An 18,907-nucleotide genomic window follows, 5' to 3' on the forward strand; every position below is an offset into this window, starting at 1 on the left:
GAAGAGATGGTCTATTTATTCAAGTGTGTGTGTGATGTAATGTCTGTGTCCTGTCTCTGTGTGTGCGTGTGTGTGCCTTTAATGTATTGTGGAGAGCTCTTTCAGCAGGTTAAAAGGGGTCACAGTGGAAAGAGTGATGTAGTGCTGTATTAGGAAGTGAATCATGAGGAGTTGAAAATAGAGCAATGTGGGAGTCCTTGATACAACCATATCAGTCATACCCCAAAGAGTAAATCAACATTTATTTTATTTGCAAAATCAGTTAATTAATTCATATTTTATTCTAATTATTAAAAAATATTAGAATAAAGTACTATCATTTCAGTACATTTTTTGAGGAATTTGAATATATTTAAACAAATAAAACCCTAACATAAATAACAAGAATGATGCAAATGAACATAGAAAATATTCAAATGACTATTCAAGAGGCATGTGGTGGAGAATGTGTGTGTTTTACTTAAGATTATTGTATTCATTAATACAGTGTGATTCCGAGATGTGCATGAAGGTTGTGTATACTGTGTGTGTGTGTGTAGCCACTTAGTTGTCTAGACTCATGAGCAGAGCGGTTCCTCTCTTGATCCAGTGGTCAAAAGGCACAGCTCCAGACTTCAGGTCCACCCCCACCACAAAGGAGGGTCTTCCCCCATCGCCCGAACGCACTGGGAAGTAGTAGCATGGACACAAGTACATACCTAGACACACACACACACACACACACACACACACACACACACACACACACACACACACACACACACACATCAGTCACTTGGCAGATACAGACAGAGAGAGAGAGAAAGAGAGAAACACAGAGAGAGAGAGACACATAGAGAGAGAGACACACATAGAGAGAGAGACACATAGAGAGAGAGAGAGACACAGAGAGAGAGAGAGACACACAGAGAGAACGAGAAACAGAGAGAGAGACACAGAGAGAGAGAGATGTTTTATTTTTTTTGTCTTACTCTTGGCTATCTTCTTGCGGTTCTCAACAGGTTTGAAGTGGATGGTGGGGATGGGGCAGACCAGCTGCATTGGCTTAGCCTCCACCAGACAGGAGTTCTTCTTGTCCCAGCCAGCCCCTTCCAGATACAGCCCCCGGATAAACACCCCGTCCTGAGGAGGGGAGGAAAGAGGGAGGAAGAAGGAGAAAGTTGCATGACTTACAATAGATTAGGGTTTTCTTCTGACCATGCGGTCTGACCAGGAAGAGTATTCCGAGCCCTAAACTAGACACATTGAGGGAAAAGAGTTGTGAAGAAAAGGACACTGATTTATAGTGAAAACGGGTGTCTCACCTTGGGTGGGAAAAGGAGGTTGTTGTCGTCCACTGTCGCAACAATAAACTCCCAGGATAGAGTGTCCACTGACACCTGTGGGTAATACATAAGTGTTAGTCAGATTTTCACTAAGTCTCCCATTGACCTCAACGCATGACGAAGTGAACATTTTACTTTAGAGGTTAACTTGGCAAGGTTGAAGTTCAAGTACTCTTTATTATCCCGACAGCGGTACTGCATATCCTTAGAAAGTTATTTTGTGGGCATAATTAGAAACCAAACACGACCCACTCCTGTGCAGCATTTTACGAGGGTGTGCGGTATAGAGTAGTTTTGGTTAGTTTGTGAACACAGTTTGAACGTTTTCTCAGTCGTTGTGTTTGGTGAGTGTGCAGAGTAAGGGGTCTGTGCTGTGTACGTGTTTGTGTTGGTGTGTGTGTGTATAAATAAACAGTACCAGTCCAAAGTTTGGACACACCGACTCATTCAAGGGTTTTTCTTTATTTTTACTATTTTCTACATTGCAGAATAATAGTGAAGACATCAACTATGAAGACGAAGAGTAATTGAACAGATGATCTCCGCATGTGTGGTTCCCACCGTGAAGCATGAAAGAGGAGGTGTGATGGTGACACTGTCAGTGATTTATTTTGAATTCAAGGCTCACTTAACCAGCATGGCTACCACAGCATTCTGCAGAGATACGCCATCCCATCTGGTTTGCGCTTAGTCGGAGTGTCATTTGTTTTTCAACAAGACAATGACCCAACACACCTCCAGGCTGTGTAAGTGCTATTGCTATCTAGGAGAGTTCTCCTTCTTGGTGAAAAAGCACTTACACAGCCTGGAGGTGTGTTGGGATTGCTGCATCAGATGACCTGGCCTCCACAATCACCTGACCTCAACCCAATTGAGATGCTTTGGGATGAGTTGGACCGCAAAGTGAAGGAAAGCAGCCAACAATTGCTCAGCATATGTTTTTTTATTTTATTTTACAAGGCAAGTCAGTTAAGAACAAATTCTTATTTTCAATGACGGCCTACCAGGGAACAGTGTGTTAACTGCCTTCGTCAGATCGACAGATTTTTACCTTGTCAGCTCAGGGATTCGATCTTGCAACCTTTCGGTTACTAGTCCAACACTCTAACCACTAGTCTACCTGCCTCCATGTCGGAACTCCTTCAAGAGACTGTTGGAAAAGCATTCCAGGTGAAGCTGGTTGAGAGAATGCCAAGAGTGTGCAAAGCTGTCATCAAGGCAAAGGGTGGCTACTTTGAAGAATCTAAAATATATTTAGATCTGTTTAACACTTTTTTGGTTACTACATGATTCCATATGTGTTATTCAATAGTTCTGATGTCTTCACTATTATTCTACAATGTAGAAAATAGTAAAAATAAAGAAAAACCCTTGAATGAGTAGGTGTGTCCAAACTTTTGACTGGTTCAGTATGTGTGTGTGGCCTCACGCTGTGCTGACGTGCGGACGACTGTAACACAGCGGTGAGGAAGCCAGTGGGAAAGGTGAAGCCAGAGAGCCAGAAGAGGGTAGGGGGGTGGGCCGTCTCTGCCCAGCGGGCAAACTGCTCCACGCGCTGGCACAGGTCCCTGGTCCACGATGCCAGCGGCTTCAAAGACGGGTATGCCTGAGGAGGACGGAGGAGACAAGACACTTCAGACAGGCAAAGAAAGAGACAGAGACACACAGCAACGTCAATAGTATATGCTGTCCTGCTATAGTAACTGTCCCAGCAGCATCATATGAACCTGTAGTGTTCGGTTCCTCTAGACCTGTACTCAGTGAGTCAGTGTTCTGTTATTGAAGGTGCGTTAACCCATCATCCTGCCTGCACAGACTACCTCCCAAATGGCACCCTATGCCCAATACAGTGCACTACATATGTAGTGCACTAGGGTAGGGAATTAGGGTGCCATTTGGGAAGCAACACTCATTTTCTACTGACTGACCCCCATACACACTAAACTGGAAACACAATCCAACTGTTATTATGTCCTAAGGTTCAATTCTTCATTAAAACAGTGTACAACTCGTTCCAGTAGTCAGTGAGACCGCTGTGGTCTGCCAGAGATTCTACTGCGTGTTGGGGGATGGGGCGGATGAAAAAAGGAGTGTGTGTGTGTCTCTTCAGAGGGGTCATTGAGGGCAGTTTATGTGGGTGCGCCCTTGTGTGTGTGTGTGTGTGTGTGGCTGTGTGTGTGTGGGTGTGCGTGTCTGCCTGTGTGTGTGTCTGGTCCACTGGGTCATCAGGTGGACACTTGGTGCCTAAACAAAGTCACAATGCCGTATCTGGGGCTGAGGGGAAGCTGGGGGGGTAATTGCAGTGTAATAAGTAGAGTAAACCTGCTGTCTCTGCTCCAGTTCCCTTCCTAAAGCCCAACCAGCCCAGTGCTGACTATTACAGTACAGCCAGACAAAGAGAGACAGACAGTGGGAGAGACAGAGGGAGAGACAGAGGGAGAGAGAGAGAAAAAAGAAAGAGGGAGAGCGAGAGAGAGAGGAGAGAGAAAAAGAGAGTGCGAGAAAGAGACAGAGAAAGAGGGAGAGGGGGAGAGAGAGAAAGAGAGTGAGAGAGCGAGAGAAAGGGACAGAGAGAGAGGGAGAGCGAGAGGGAAAGAGGCCTGCTCTACCCTGTTACTGGCCCCCTCTTTATGAGAGGAGGACAGGATGGCCATTAATGCTTCAGCTCCAGCTGTGTCTCTCTCTCTCTCAACTCCACTGCCTCATTACTCTACCCTCTATATCTAGTCCCCTACTTCCTTCTGCTTTCCTCACTATTTTTTCCCCTGTCTGTCAAGCTCTCTCTCCCTTCTCTTTCTCTCATTGATTGCCTGTCTCTCTCGCTCTCTTCCCCTTCTCTTTCTCTCATTGATTGCCCCTCTCTCTCTCCCTGTCCCTGCTCCGGGGATGAACAACAACCCCTTCTAGAACACTATCCCCCCTCCTTCTCTTGCTCTCTCTCCTTCCGTCCGTCTGTCCATGTTCCATTCACCCCTGGCAGGCATGGCAGACTGTCATTATATTTCTGCTCCCTCAGACTCATGGCTTTAATTTTGGCCAGGCTGCCTCGCTCGTCCTAGAAAACGTGGATCTGTGTGTGTGTGTGCGCGCGGGCGCATGTGTGAGTATGTGCGTGTCCCTTCCCCCCTCTCCTGCCCCAGGCTCACACACTGACGTTTTCCAGTCCGATCAGATTGCTCCCTTTGACATAGCCGAGATGGCTTCTGACAGCCTCCATGTTCTTCTATAAATCACACTAATACTGGACTGTCCCAGTGGGCCCACACTGGTTGAATCAACGTTGTTTCCACGTCATTTCAATGAAATTCCGTTAAACCAACGTGGAATAGACATTGAATTGACGTCTGTGCCCAGTGGGTATGTCCCCACTACCCAGATTGACCATTCATTTGACCATGGAAGCGTGTTTTGGGGAAAGTATGGTATTAAATGCTACATAAGGGAATGGATCTTTATGTACCATTAGCAGCTGCTGCTCTGCCTTGATAGTGTCTGTGGGTTGTCTTGTTGTTAGGTATGAGGCTGAATATGTAACGTCATCAATTCAACCTCACTGTGTCTATCAGCAGAACATTCCTCTAAAGTCAAATTGAAATCACATTTTGTTGGTCACGTGCCGAATACAACAGGTGTAGACTTTACAGTGAAATGCTTACTTACGAGCCCCTAGCCAACAACGCAGAGTTAAAAAGTAAGACAAATATTTGCACAATAAAAAAGGAAATAGTAACACAGTAGAAACAATAAGGAGGCTATATGCAAGGAGTACCAGTACTGAGTCAATGTGCGGGGGAACGAGGTAGTTGAGGTAATTGAAGTAATACAGATTCTACATGTGTGTAGGGGTAAAAGTCACTAGGCAATCAGGACATACAGTGCCTTCGGAAAGTATTCAGACCCCTTGACTTCTTCCACATTTTGTTATGTTACAGCCTTTTTCTAAAATGGATTAAATAAAAACAATTCCTCAGCAATCTACACACAATACCCCATAATGACAAAAAAAATAATGGCGAAAATAGGTTTTAGAAATGTTTGCAAATGTATTAAAGGATTGTGTCGAGGCACAGATCTGAAGAAGTGTACCAAAAATCTCTGCAGCATTAAAAGGTTCCCAAGAACACAGTGACCTCCATAATTCTTAAATGGAAGAAGTTTGGAACCACCAAGACTTCCTAGAGCTGGCCGCCTGGGAACCCGATGGTCATTCTGACAGAGCTCTAGAGTTCCTCTGTGGAGATGGGAGAACCTTCCAGAAGGACAACCATCTCTGCAGCACTCCACCAATCAGGCCTTTATGGTTGAGTGGCCAGACGGAAGCCACTCCTCAGTAAAAGGCTCATGACAGCCCGCTTGAGGTTTGCCCAAACATAACTAAAGACTCTCAGATCATGAGAAACAAGATTCTCTGGTCTGATGAAACCTAGATTGAACTCTTTGGCCTGAATGTCAAGTGTCACATCTGGAGGAAACCTGACACCATCCCTACGATGAAGCATGGTGGTGGCAGCATCACGCTGTGGGTCTATTTTTCAGCAGCAGGGACTGGGAGTCAGGATCGAGGCAAAGATAAATGGAGCAAAGTACCTGCTCCAGAGCCCACAGGACCTCAGACTGGGGCGACTGTTCACCTTCCAACAAGACAACAACCCTAAGCACACAGCCAAGACAACGCATGAGTGGCTTGGAGACAAGTCTCTGAATGACGACGAGTGGCCCAGCCAGGGGCCTGACTTGAACCCCAATTGAACATCTCTGGCGAGACCTGAAAATAGCTGTGCAGCGACGCTCCCCATCCAACCTGACAGAGCTTGAGAGGATCTGCAGAGAAGAATGGGAGAAACACCCCAAATACAGGTGTGCCAAGCTTGTAGCGTCAGACCCAAGACTTGAGGCTGTAATCGCTGCCAAAGGTGCTTCAACAAAGTACTGAGTAAAGGGTCTGAATACTTATGTAAATGTGGTATTGATTTAAAATATATATATATATATATATATATATATATATATATATATATATATATATATATATATATATATATAAATTAGCAAGAGAAAATCTATAAACTTGTTTTTGCTTTGTCATCATGGGGTATTGTGTGTGAATTGATGAGGGGAAAAAACGATTTCATCAATTTTTAGAATAAGGCTGTAACCTAACAAAATGTGGAAAAAGTCAAGGGTCTGAATACTTTCCGAATAGCCTTTAGCTCAGTGCCGATGTCTGTAATCCATGGCTTCTGGTTGGGATATGTACGTATGTATGGTCACTGTGGGGACAACGTCGTCGATGCACTTATTAATGAAGCCGGTGACCGATGTGGTAAACACCTCAATGCCATCAGATGAATCCCAGAACATATGCCAATCTGTGCTAGCGAAAGAGTCCTGTAGCTTAGCATCCGCTTCATCGAACCACTTCTGTATTGAGCTGGCAATTCCTGTTTTGAGTTTTTGCTTGTTAGCAGAAATCAGGAGGATAGAGCTATGGCCCTATTTGCCAAATGGAGGGCGAGAGAGAGATGTGTATGTGTCTCTGTGTGTGTGGTAAAGGTGATCTAGAGTTGTAATTCCTCTATTTGCACAGGTGACATGCTGGTAGAAATGAGGTAAAACGGATTTCAGTTTTCCTGCATTAACATTACTGGCCACTAGGAGCGCCGCCTCTGGATGAGCATGGTCTTGTTTGCTTATGGCCCTATACAGCTCGTTGAGTGTGGTCTTAGTGCCAGCATCAGTTTGTGGTGGTAAATAGACAGCTCTGAAAAATACAGATCTCTCGTGGTAAATAGTATGGTCCACAGCTTGTCATGGGGTATTCTAACTCGGGTGAGCAGAACCTCGAGCCTTCCTTAATACTAGAGATCACATACCAGGTGTTGTTAATAAAGAGACACACACAAACCCCCTGATCTTCCCGGACTCTGCCGTTCTGTCCTGCCGATACATAGAAAAACCAGCTAGATGTATATTATTCATGTCCTTGTTCAGCCATGACTCCGAGAAGCATAGTATTTACAGTTCCTAATGTCCGAAGGGAGCACATCCAGTTTATTCTCCAGCAACTTTACATTCGCCAATAGAACAGAGGGTAGAGGTGATTCATTAATTTGCCGCTGAAGTCTCATCAGGGTGCCCGAGGCGGCCTCTACAGTGCCGTCTTCACCTTCGAGTGACAGGGATTAGGGCCTGGTCTGAGGTTAATCAATATGTCATTCACCTCCGACTCATTGAAGTAGAAGTCCTAGTCCAAATCGAGGTTAGTGATGGCTGTTCTGATGAACAGAAGCTCTTTTCGGTCATAGGAAACGAGAGTTAAGACCAGTGCAAACAAATACACAAAATAGCACAAGTGGTCAAGAGCCCGTAAAATGGCTGCCATTCCCTCCAGCTAAAAGTGGTTATCTGAACATGATCTTGATGTACAGATTTGTTGATATCGCTGTGCTCACATAATAGAATGGTGCCTGGTTGCATGAATGATGTGTAGATGTTGCAATCACGATAGCACAAGGGCAGATACTAGTGATGTTGCTGCCGCTGGGGCAGTTACTACAGCAGAATCAAATGCCTTGAGATAAATGGTAAATGTGTGTTTTTTGTGTGTGTCTATGACCTGTAACAATCCATGAGTGTGTGTGTGTGTATGTATGTATGTGTGTGTGTGTGTGTCCTACCTTAACCCAAAGTGGGGGGACTCGGGCGTCGAAGATGCAGTGGAATGTTTCCTCCAGGCTGCTAGACATCACCACCAGACCCTTGATCCCCTTCTCCAGCTCTATCAGAGACGACCTAGACACACACACGCACGTACGCACACACACGCACGCTCAGTGAAACTATCCATCCAGTACTTAGTAGTTTTTACACACACATTTGCAGCTACACACCCCTGCACAAACCACCTACGTACCACCCCCCCCCCCCCCCCCACCTTCTCTGTCTGTCCTACCTGATGGTGTGTAGCAGGGCATTGTATCTCTGGATCTCCTGCAGTAGGACCACGTTGAGAGGTGAGGGGTCGTCAGCCAGCAGGACTCTGGTCCCTTCATAGTCTATCAGGCCTGGGATCTTCTGCAGCACGTCTGCTGCTAACTCCAATACCTGGAGAGAGAGGGGAGCGACTGAAACTCTTACTGATAGTAAATATGCAGAAAATACAGAGCTACACACACACACACACACACATGACACAGCCTCAAACTGTAAACCCCCCCCCCCACCCACCTTATTCTCTCTGGTGGGCCCGGCAGCTGCTCCGGCAGTAGCTCCACTAGTGACCTGGGGCTGCAGGGAGAGCAGGGTGTCAAACAGGGTCCTGGCCTCAGCAATCTGGGAGGCGATGTCGGCGTTGGGGTGCTGGCCGAACACCTCAGGGTGCTCCGTGGCTGGGAGGAGGCTGATGTACTCCCTGTAGGAGGACTGGGGCCCGTCCCGGGGGATGTAGTAGGTAGAGAGAGAGGAGAGTCTAGATAGAGGGGAGAAGAGACTGTTAACACTACATAACCCTGTAGGAGGACTAGGGCCCGTCCCGGGGGATGTAGTAGATAGAGAGAGAGAGGAGAGGAAAGTATTACAGTACAACATTGTTGTCCAATCCCAAATTGACCCTTAAAAAGTACTGGATAGGCAGGAATAAGCAGCAACAGGGCTGGACTCCTCAGAGTGACTGTAATATCAACACTGGCCACATGGTGGTGCTCACGGTCCTCAGTCTTTATGAGTACCTGTAACCAGACAGCAGCCGCAGTAAGCTCTGCCATGACTAGATCTTTATGTGTGTTTGAGGAGAGAGAGAGTGAAAGAGACAGTTGTGTGTGTGTGTGTGTATCGCTGTGTGTGTTTGTACACGCGTGTCATCCTCACTTGAAGAATGGCGCGGCGACGGCGGCCTCACAGAAGTAGTCGTTGATGTACGTGGTGAGCAGGCGTCTGTCAAAGTCGTCAGTCACATGACCGCCGTAGTTGACCCCGGCGATCAGGTACTTGAGGGCGTCCCAGGGGATCTCCTCGTACTCATCTAAGTACAGACTCATCAGACTCTCACTAACCTGGAGGAGGGATGAGGACACGCCTGCTGTTAGCACCCCTAGGGGGTGATTTATACACTGCTTTTGGTCTCACGCAACAGGATGTAGAGTGGTCAGAATTTTGTTAGTCTTCATTGTCTTACAAAGGAAAGGAGTAGGTGAAAAATTCTGTCACCGTTTTCAAGCATTCTTCAACATCAAATCTTCACAATCCATATCAGACTCAGAAATACCTGACATTCCCCTCTCCTAATTGACTATTTTTACCAAGTAGAAAGATCCAAGTTGTGGATAGTTTTAAGACTGCGACTGGAAGCCATTTTTGTGTGTGTGTGCGTGTGACTTACCTCGAAGTCAGAGTCGTTGAAGCCGTAGATAATGTTCCAGCCCAGCTGTAGGAACTTCTTCCTCTCTAGGAGGATGCTGTGGAAGAAACAGAGGGCGAAGAGCAGCTTCCTGTAGAGCACAGGCCGGGCACAGCGTGTGAACTGAGCCTCTGTCACCAGCTGGTACAGGCGTTTCATATTGGACTTCACACCCTGAGAGGGAGAGAGGGAGAGAGAGAGAGAGAGAATTGAGTGAGGCAAAGGCAAAAGAGAGTAGATCATTCTGAAAATGTGTGTGTATCTAGATGTGTTCTCTTAAAGTGTGTGCCTGCGTGTATGTGTGAGTACAGTAGTGTATATCCTCTCTCTGTCTACCCGAGGCGGTTCGGTGGTCATCTTGATGCCGGCCTGCAGGATAGCGATGGGGAAGTCAGGGTGAGGAGAGGAGCTGAGCCACAGTCTGAAGTCAGGATGGGGCTCCTCCACCTGCAGCTGTTCCACTAACTTATCCAGCTGGGGCATCCAGGACAGACACAGGTGGCAGTTAGCCAGGAACACCCAATGACCTGTGGAGTGGGAGTGGGAGAGGAGAATAGAGGAAAGAGTGGAGGAGAAGCAATATTAAAAATCGACTTTTCCAAAAACAACAGTACTGATGTATTACGAGTACAATCTGATGTATGGCGATGACATTTGGTCAAGTATAGAGAGGTGTGTCTGAAATCACAACAAGCTACAGGAAGTGACAGCCAGATAGAACATAACAAATGACACTGCAGTCCACAAACAGGGCATGGGGGAGAGAGAGGAAATATAGATTGAGAGAGAGAGAGAGAGGAGTCCTATGAATACTCAGCAAAGTAACTATCAACGGTGAACGAGAAACAGACGCCGAGAAGAGAGAGAGAAAGGGAAATCCGTACCGCTCTTCACTCCCTCTTTGATCATGCGTGTGGCAATGGGGGCTTGACCCTGGCCCAGGGAGAGGGCATGGAATTTCCTGCTCATCCCTGAGGCCTCAGCCAGCTGTAGCAGGGCTCCTGTAGGGTCCACCCCCGGAGACAACACGAATATCAGGGGAGTCTTAGTGGTCGAGTCCTCCACCACCTGGGGGAAGCATCAACACAGTGGCAGATATCAGGGGAGGACCAAGAGAGAAATTACTATTGTATTAGTACAGTTCTTGTTAATGGTCACAGTTGATGGCAGTAGGATGCAAGTATCATCCCCCAATTGGGTTTGTGACAAATGTGAAACTTTTTTACCAAGTGCTTTCACATCAATACATAGAGGATTACTGGGAACAAATGTTTTTCCTGTTCAGGTCAAGTGGTCAGGAATAACTCCAGAAGGCCGGAATGACCCATCTCAAAATGGACCACCTCCACAACGCAGGGGATCCATCTTGGCTCTGGTTGGCAGCCATCTTGTGCCAGATCCCTCAGCTGTCATCGAGGCTGAACGTGTCAGCGTGGCAGTGAGACAGTGACACAGAGAGCAGGGGGGGGGATCAAACAGTCTCCTCCGAGTGTCACTCACAGTCTCGTCACACACACGCGCGCGCGCACACACACATATGCACACCGACACACCCACTCACAGCCTTCATGTCGAGTACGGGCGGCTCCACGAAACGTGATCCCAGGTTGTTGATGATGAAGGCGGCGACGCAGAAGGCGACGCGGTCCTGCCGCAGTGAGCGCACGATCAACATCCTCTGGAGCTCATTACAACCATTCTCCCACTCACCTGGTGTGGGGAGGGTGGACGGAAAAAGAGAGGTCGTCGGGAGGGAGAAGAGAGAGAGGTCGGGAGGGAGAAGAGAGAGAGGTCGGGAGGGAGAAGAGAGACAGGTCGGGAGGGAGAAGAGAGACAGGGAGGGAGGGAGAAGAGAGACAGGTCGGGAGGGAGAAGAGAGACAGGTCGGGAGGGAGAAGAGAGACAGGTCGGGAGGGAGAAGAGAGACAGGTCGGGAGGGAGAAGAGAGACAGGTCGGGAGGGAGAAGAGAGACAGGTCGGGAGGGAGAAGAGAGACAGGTCGGGAGGGAGAAGAGAGACAGGTCGGGAGGGAGAAGAGAGACAGGTCGGGAGGGAGAAGAGAGAGAGGTCGGGAGGGAGAAGAGAGACAGGTCGGGAGGGAGAAGAGAGAGAGGTCGGGAGGGAGAAGAGAGACAGGTCGGGAGGGAGAAGAGAGAGAGGTCGGGAGGGAGAAGAGAGACAGGTCGGGAGGGAGAAGAGAGACAGGTCGGGAGGGAGAAGAGAGAGAGGTCGGGAGGGAGAAGAGAGACAGGTCGGGAGGGAGAAGAGAGACAGGTCGGGAGGGAGAAGAGAGACAGGTCGGGAGGGAGAAGAGAGAGAGGTCGGGAGGGAGAAGAAAGACAGGTCGGGAGGGAGAAGAGAGACAGGTCGGGAGGGAGAAGAGAGAGAGGTCGGGAGGGAGAAGAGAGACAGGTCGGGAGGGAGAAGAGAGACAGGTCGGGAGGGAGAAGAGAGAGAGGTCGGGAGGGAGAAGAGAGACAGGTCGGGAGGGAGAAGAGAGACAGGTCGGGAGGGAGAAGAGAGACAGGTCGGGAGGGAGAAGAGAGACAGGTCGGGAGGGAGAAGAGAGACAGGTCGGGAGGGAGAAGAGAGACAGGTCGGGAGGGAGAAGAGAGAGAGGTCGGGAGGGAGAAGAGAGACAGGTCGGGAGGGAGAAGAGAGAGAGGTCGGGAGGGAGAAGAGAGACAGGTCGGGAGGGAGAAGAGAGACAGGTCGGGAGGGAGAAGAGAGAGAGGTCGGGAGGGAGAAGAAAGACAGGTTGGGATAGAGAGGGATGGGGAGGAGACAGAAAGACAGTGAGGTTGAAGAAGAAGGATTGAAGGTGAAGGTGACAAGGGGAGACAGAGACACAGCGTTGGTTGGGTGTTTTCAGCAACACCAGTGATAACTAAACTTCGCAACTAAAGTCCCGGTGTTAAAACCACAATGAATCACAATGAATTTTGCATGAATGGCAAATGGGTTTTAGATAAACAATAGATTTTAATGGCAAGCCGGGAGGAAAAGTTCCATCATGTAATTCTACTAATATTGAGCTGAACTTTGTGTGATTTAATTAACATGATGACATAAAGCAGTGATAGTGACAGAGGCACACACTGCTACGTGATAGGCATCAATAGTCCTTCAGCACGGAGAGAGGGAGAGAAAGAGAGACCGCCGTAGGCAGACCTGGCTCTAAAGAGAAGACAGGCTATGTGCACACTGCCCACAAAATGAGGTGGAAACTGAGCTGCACTTCCTAACCTGCCAAATGTTTGACCATATTAGAGACACATACTTCCCTCAGATTACACAGATCCACAAAGAAATTCTCAAAAATTCTAATTTTGATAGGCTCCCATATCTATGAGGTGAAATACCACAGTGTGCATCACAGCAGCAGATCTGTGACCTGTTGTCACAAGAAAAGGTCAACCAGTGAAGAACAAACACTAGTGTAAATACAACCCATATTTATGTTTATTTATTTTCCCTTTTGTAATTTAACTATTTGCACATTGTTACAACAGTGTATATAAACATAATATGACATTTGAAATGTCTTTATTCTTTTGGAACTTTTGTGAGAGAGAGAGAGAGAGGGTACCCAACTGTTGCACATAAGATAACAAGATGGGATTCTCCCAACCCTACCCCTCTCACCAGGTAGCTGTGCGGTCTCTCCCAACCCTACCCCTCTCACCAGGTAGCTGTGCGGTCTCTCCCAACCCTACCCCTCTCACCAGGTAGCTGTGCGGTCTCTCCCAACCCTACCCCTCTCACCAGGTAGCTGTGCGGTCTCTCCCAACCCTACCCCTCTCACCAGGTAGCTGTGCGGTCTCTCCCAACCCTACCCCTCTCACCAGGTAGCTGTGCGGTCTCTCCCAACCCTACCCCTCTCACCAGGTAGCTGTGCGGTCTCTCCCAACCCTACCCCTCTCACCAGGTAGCTGTGCGGTCTCTCCCAACCCTACCCCTCTCACCAGGTAGCTGTGCGGTCTCTCCCAACCCTACCCCTCTCACCAGGTAGCTGTGCGGTCTCTCCCAACCCTACCCCTCTCACCAGGTAGCTGTGCGGTCTCTCCCAACCCTACCCCTCTCACCAGGTAGCTGTGCGGTCTCTCCCAACCCTACCCCTCTCACCAGGTAGCTGTGCGGTCTCTCCCAACCCTACCCCTCTCACCAGGTAGCTGTGCGGTCTCTCCCAACCCTACCCCTCTCACCAGGTAGCTGTGCGGTCTCTCCCAACCCTACCCCTCTCACCAGGTAGCTGTGCGGTCTCTCCCAACCCTACCCCACTCACCAGGTAGCTGTGCGGTCTCTCCCAACCCTACCCCTCTCACCAGGTAGCTGTGCGGTCTCTCCCAACCCTACCCCTCTCACCAGGTAGCTGTGCGGTCTCTCCCAACCCTACCCCTCTCACCAGGTAGCTGTGCGGTCTCAGGCCCGGCACTCGTGTACCAAAGGTTCCAGTCTCGGGGGTACTGTTCAAAGGAGGCCATGAGGCCGTGGAAGTTAGCCAGCTTGTCCAGCTCTGTCACGTTGTCCCAGTTCGACTCAGCCAGCCAGCTAGAACACGGGTTCTCCATCTGACTCTCTTTATCTAGAACCTAGAGGGGAGGGAGAGAGAGAGAGAGAGGGGAGGGAGGGGAGAGATAAATACATTTCAAGGGATGTGTTTTATATTTTTGATGGCACCTGTACAGCTGCCCAGTCAGTACTAGCTCTTGTAACACGCGTCTGAGTCTGCTGCTTGAGGAAGATTTATTGACCAACTGTGTGCTTGACAAAGCCTTCCCCATTAATCCTCATAGGATTAATACAATTGTGATGAATTGTATGGCACATTCAGTCTGTTCTGTGTGTGTGTGTGTGTGTGTGTGTGTGTGCGCATATCTGTGTGTGTGTGCATATCTGTGTGTGTGTGTGTGCGCGCGCATATCTGTGTGTGTGTGTGTGTGTGTGTGTCTCACCAATCCTCCCCTGAGGAAGAAGCTGTATTCCTCCATGTTGAGTTTACCAGCCACCTCCAGGATCTTGGCACAAATCTGGAAACTGAAGAGCAGCTTGTGGACCTCAAACAGACCACGACACGTGTACCTGGAGAAGACGGGGAGCGGCTTGATTAAACTCCGGTGGTGCACACACTGGACGAAGAGGTAAAACAGTACAGGACTCTATTGTATCTCTATGGTAATCTGTATCTAGTATCTAAAGTATGGTCCGTGTGTTCTTTTGTTTCCTACTTCAAAACTGTTGGTCCTGTATAATAGCTTCACATTTAAATGCACATTATTCCAAAATTCATCATCATTCCTATCATTATCCGAGTTCAGTCCCTGTAGATGGCGGTATGTGTGGTACTCGTTGAGGTTATATTATGTTGTACCTGTAGACAGCGGTATGTGTGGTAGTCGTTGAGGTTATATTATGTTGTACCTGTAGACAGCGGTATGTGTGGTAGTCGTTGAGGTTATATTATGTTGTACCTGTAGACAGCGGTATGTGTGGTAGTCGTTGAGGTTATATTATGTTGTACCTGTAGACAGCGGTATGTGTGGTACTCGTTGAGGTTATATTATGTTGTACCTGTAGACAGCGGTATGTGTGGTAGTCGTTGAGGTTATATTATGTTGTACCTGTAGACAGAGTATGTGTGGTAGTCGTTGAGGTTATATTATGTTGTACCTGTAGACAGCAGTATGTGTGGTAGTCGTTGAGGTTATATTATGTTGTACCTGTAGACAGAGTATGTGTGGTAGTCGTTGAGGTTATATTATGTTGTACCTGTAGACAGAGTATGTGTGGTAGTCGTTGAGGTTATATTATGTTGTACCTGTAGACAGCGGTATGTGTGGTAGTCGTTGAGGTTATATTATGTTGTACCTGTAGACAGCGGTATGTGTGGTAGTCGTTGAGGTTATATTATGTTGTACCTGTAGACAGAGTATGTGTGGTAGTCGTTGAGGTTATATTATGTTGTACCTGTAGACAGCGGTATGTGTGGTAGTCGTTGAGGTTATATTATGTTGTACCTGTAGACAGCAGTATGTGTGGTAGTCGTTGAGGTTATATTATGTTGTACCTGTAGACAGAGTATGTGTGGTAGTCGTTGAGGTTATATTATGTTGTACCTGTAGACAGCGGTATGTGTGGTAGTCGTTGAGGTTATATTATGTTGTACCTGTAGACAGCGGTATGTGTGGTAGTCGTTGAGGTTATATTATGTTGTACCTGTAGACAGCGGTATGTGTGGTAGTCGTTGAGGTTATATTATGTTGTACCTGTAGACAGAGTATGTGTGGTAGTCGTTGAGGTTATATTATGTTGTACCTGTAGACAGAGTATGTGTGGTAGTCGTTGAGGTTATATTATGTTGTACCTGTAGACGGCGGTATGTGTGGTAGTCGTTGATATTATATTATGTTGTACCTGTAGACAGCGGTATGTGTGGTACTCGTTGAGGTTATATTATGTTGTACCTGTAGACAGCGGTATGTGTGGTAGTCGTTGAGGTTCTATTATGTTGTACCTGTAGACAGAGTATGTGTGGTAGTCGTTGAGGTTATATTATGTTGTACCTGTAGACAGCGGTATGTGTGGTAGTCGTTGAGGTTATATTATGTTGTACCTGTAGACAGAGTATGTGTGGTAGTCGTTGAGGTTATATTATGTTGTACCTGTAGACAGCGGTATGTGTGGTACTCGTTGAGGTTATATTATGTTGTACCTGTAGACAGCGGTATGTGTGGTAGTCGTTGAGGTTATATTATGTTGTACCTGTAGACAGCGGTATGTGTGGTACTCGTTGAGGTTATATTATGTTGTACCTGTAGACAGCGGTATGTGTGGTAGTCGTTGAGGTTATATTATGTTGTACCTGTAGACAGCGTATGTGTGGTACTCGTTGAGGTTATATTATGTTGTACCTGTAGACAGCGGTATGTGTGGTAGTCGTTGAGGTTATATTATGTTGTACCTGTAGACAGCGGTATGTGTGGTAGTCGTTGAGGTTATATTATGTTGTACCTGTAGACAGAGTATGTGTGGTAGTCGTTGATATTATATTATGTTGTACCTGTAGACAGCGGTATGTGTGGTAGTCGTTGAGGTTATATTATGTTGTACCTGTAGACAGAGTATGTGTGGTAGTCGTTGATATTATATTATGTTGTACCTGTAGACAGCGGTATGTGTGGTAGTCGTTGAGGTTATATTATGTTGTACCTGTAGACAGAGTATGTGTGGTAGTCGTTGAGGTTATATTATGTTGTACCTGTAGACAGAGTATGTGTGGCAGTCGTTGAGGTTATATTATGTTGTACCTGTAGACAGCGGTATGTGTGGTAGTCGTTGAGGTTATATTATGTTGTACCTGTAGACAGAGTATGTGTGGTAGTCGTTGAGGTTATATTATGTTGTACCTGTAGACAGCGGTATGTGTGGTAGTCGTTGAGGTTATATTATGTTGTACCTGTAGACAGAGTATGTGTGGTAGTCGTTGATATTATATTATGTTGTACCTGTAGACAGCGGTATGTGTGGTAGTCGTTGAGGTTATATTATGTTGTACCTGTAGACAGCGTATGTGTGGTAGTCGTTGAGGTTATATTATGTTGTACCTGTAGACAGCGTATGTGTGGTAGTCGTTGAGGTTATATTATGTTGTACCTGTAGACAGCGTATGTGTGGTAGTCGTTGAGGTTATATTATGTTGTACCTGTAGACAGAGTATGTGTGGTAGTCGTGAAGGTTATATTATGTTGTACCTGTAGACAGAGTATGTGTGGTAGTCGTTGAGGTTATATTATGTTGTACCTGTAGACAGAGTATGTATGGTAGTCGTTGAGGTTATATTACGTTGTACCTGTAGACAGCGGTATGTGTGGTAGTCGTTGAGGTTATATTATGTTGTACCTGTAGACAGCGTATGTGTGGTAGTCGTTGAGGTTATATTATGTTGTACCTGTAGACAGCGGTATGTGTGGTAGTCGTTGAGGTTATATTATGTTGTACCTGTAGACAGCGGTATGTGTGGTAGTCGTTGAGGTTATATTATGTTGTACCTGTAGACAGAGTATGTGTGGTAGTCGTTGATATTATATTATGTTGTACCTGTAGACAGAGTATGTGTGGTAGTCGTTGATATTATATTATGTTGTACCTGTAGACAGCGGTATGTGTGGTAGTCGTTGAGGTTATATTATGTTGTACCTGTAGACAGCGGTATGTGTGGTAGTCGTTGAGGTTATATTATGTTGTACCTGTAGACAGCGGTATGTGTGGTAGTCGTTGAGGTTATATTATGTTGTACCTGTAGACAGCGTATGTGTGGTAGTCGTTGAGGTTATATTATGTTGTACCTGTAGACAGAGTATGTGTGGTAGTCGTTGAGGTTGGCGATCCTCTCGTCCAGTTTGTGTGAGCGCTGACTCTTCTCTATGCTGAGGTTGAACAGGTCTATGTAGGCATCCAGACTGAACTGGTACATGGGGTCGATACGGCCCATATCGTTTAATACAAAGAACAGGATAGAGGCCCGCTGGGCACAAGGACGGTACGCCTAGAGGGGAGGACACGGATATATGGCTTTCATGAAAACAGACATTTATTTTGACATGGTCAGTAACACTTAACTTAGAATGGTGATGATGTAGCGGTTATAAAGCTAATATACCTGACATAAAGATACATAATGTTGTGTTATGTCTACAGTCATTTATACAACTTTAAGGACCTTTATGCAGTGTAAGACAATGTCTGCTCTGTCAGCACTCTTTCTGTCCTGCTCCCTCCACCTCTCTATTCTCCCTTTCTCCCTCTTACCCTCCCTCACCCCACCTCTCTATTCTCCCTTTCTCCCTCCCTACCTCCCTCACCCCACCTCTCTATTCTCCCTCCTACCCTCCCTACCTCCCTCCCTCCACCTCTCTATTCTCCCTTTCTCCCTCCCTACCTCCCTCACCCCACCTCTCTATTCTCCCTCCTACCCTCCCTACCTCCCTCCCTCCACCTCTCTATTCTCCCTTTCTCCCTCCTACCCTCCCTACATCCCTCCCTCCACCTCTGTATTCTCCCTTTCTACCTCCTACCCTCCCTACCTCCCTCACCCCACCTCTCTATTCTCCCTTTCTCCCTCCTACCCTCCCTACCTCCCTCCCTCCACCTCTCTATTCTCCCTTTCTCCCTCCTACCCTCCCTACAT

General features: G+C 47.2%; 1 protein-coding gene across 1 annotated transcript in view; it reads right to left on the reverse strand.

Moving 5' to 3' along the window:
* Positions 1-228: 228 nt before the first annotated feature.
* dnah2 (dynein, axonemal, heavy chain 2) overlaps positions 229-18,907 on the reverse strand; it is a 217,575-nt gene continuing 198,896 nt past the window's right edge. Inside the window, exons 73-87 of the mRNA XM_036957925.1 lie at positions 18,066-18,265; positions 14,676-14,802; positions 14,126-14,312; positions 11,282-11,430; positions 10,605-10,788; positions 10,057-10,247; positions 9,703-9,894; positions 9,192-9,376; positions 8,553-8,793; positions 8,278-8,429; positions 8,003-8,117; positions 2,755-2,931; positions 1,305-1,379; positions 972-1,122; positions 229-698 (exon numbers count right to left, since the gene is read on the reverse strand). Of these exons, the coding sequence (XP_036813820.1) occupies positions 544-698; positions 972-1,122; positions 1,305-1,379; positions 2,755-2,931; positions 8,003-8,117; positions 8,278-8,429; positions 8,553-8,793; positions 9,192-9,376; positions 9,703-9,894; positions 10,057-10,247; positions 10,605-10,788; positions 11,282-11,430; positions 14,126-14,312; positions 14,676-14,802; positions 18,066-18,265 (2,481 nt within the window). The 3' untranslated portion in view covers positions 229-543. The remainder of the gene's footprint in view (positions 699-971; positions 1,123-1,304; positions 1,380-2,754; positions 2,932-8,002; positions 8,118-8,277; positions 8,430-8,552; positions 8,794-9,191; positions 9,377-9,702; positions 9,895-10,056; positions 10,248-10,604; positions 10,789-11,281; positions 11,431-14,125; positions 14,313-14,675; positions 14,803-18,065; positions 18,266-18,907) is intronic.

Source organism: Oncorhynchus mykiss, chromosome 21, assembly GCF_013265735.2.
Source record: "Oncorhynchus mykiss isolate Arlee chromosome 21, USDA_OmykA_1.1, whole genome shotgun sequence".
NCBI classification, from domain to species: Eukaryota; Metazoa; Chordata; class Actinopteri; order Salmoniformes; family Salmonidae; genus Oncorhynchus; species Oncorhynchus mykiss.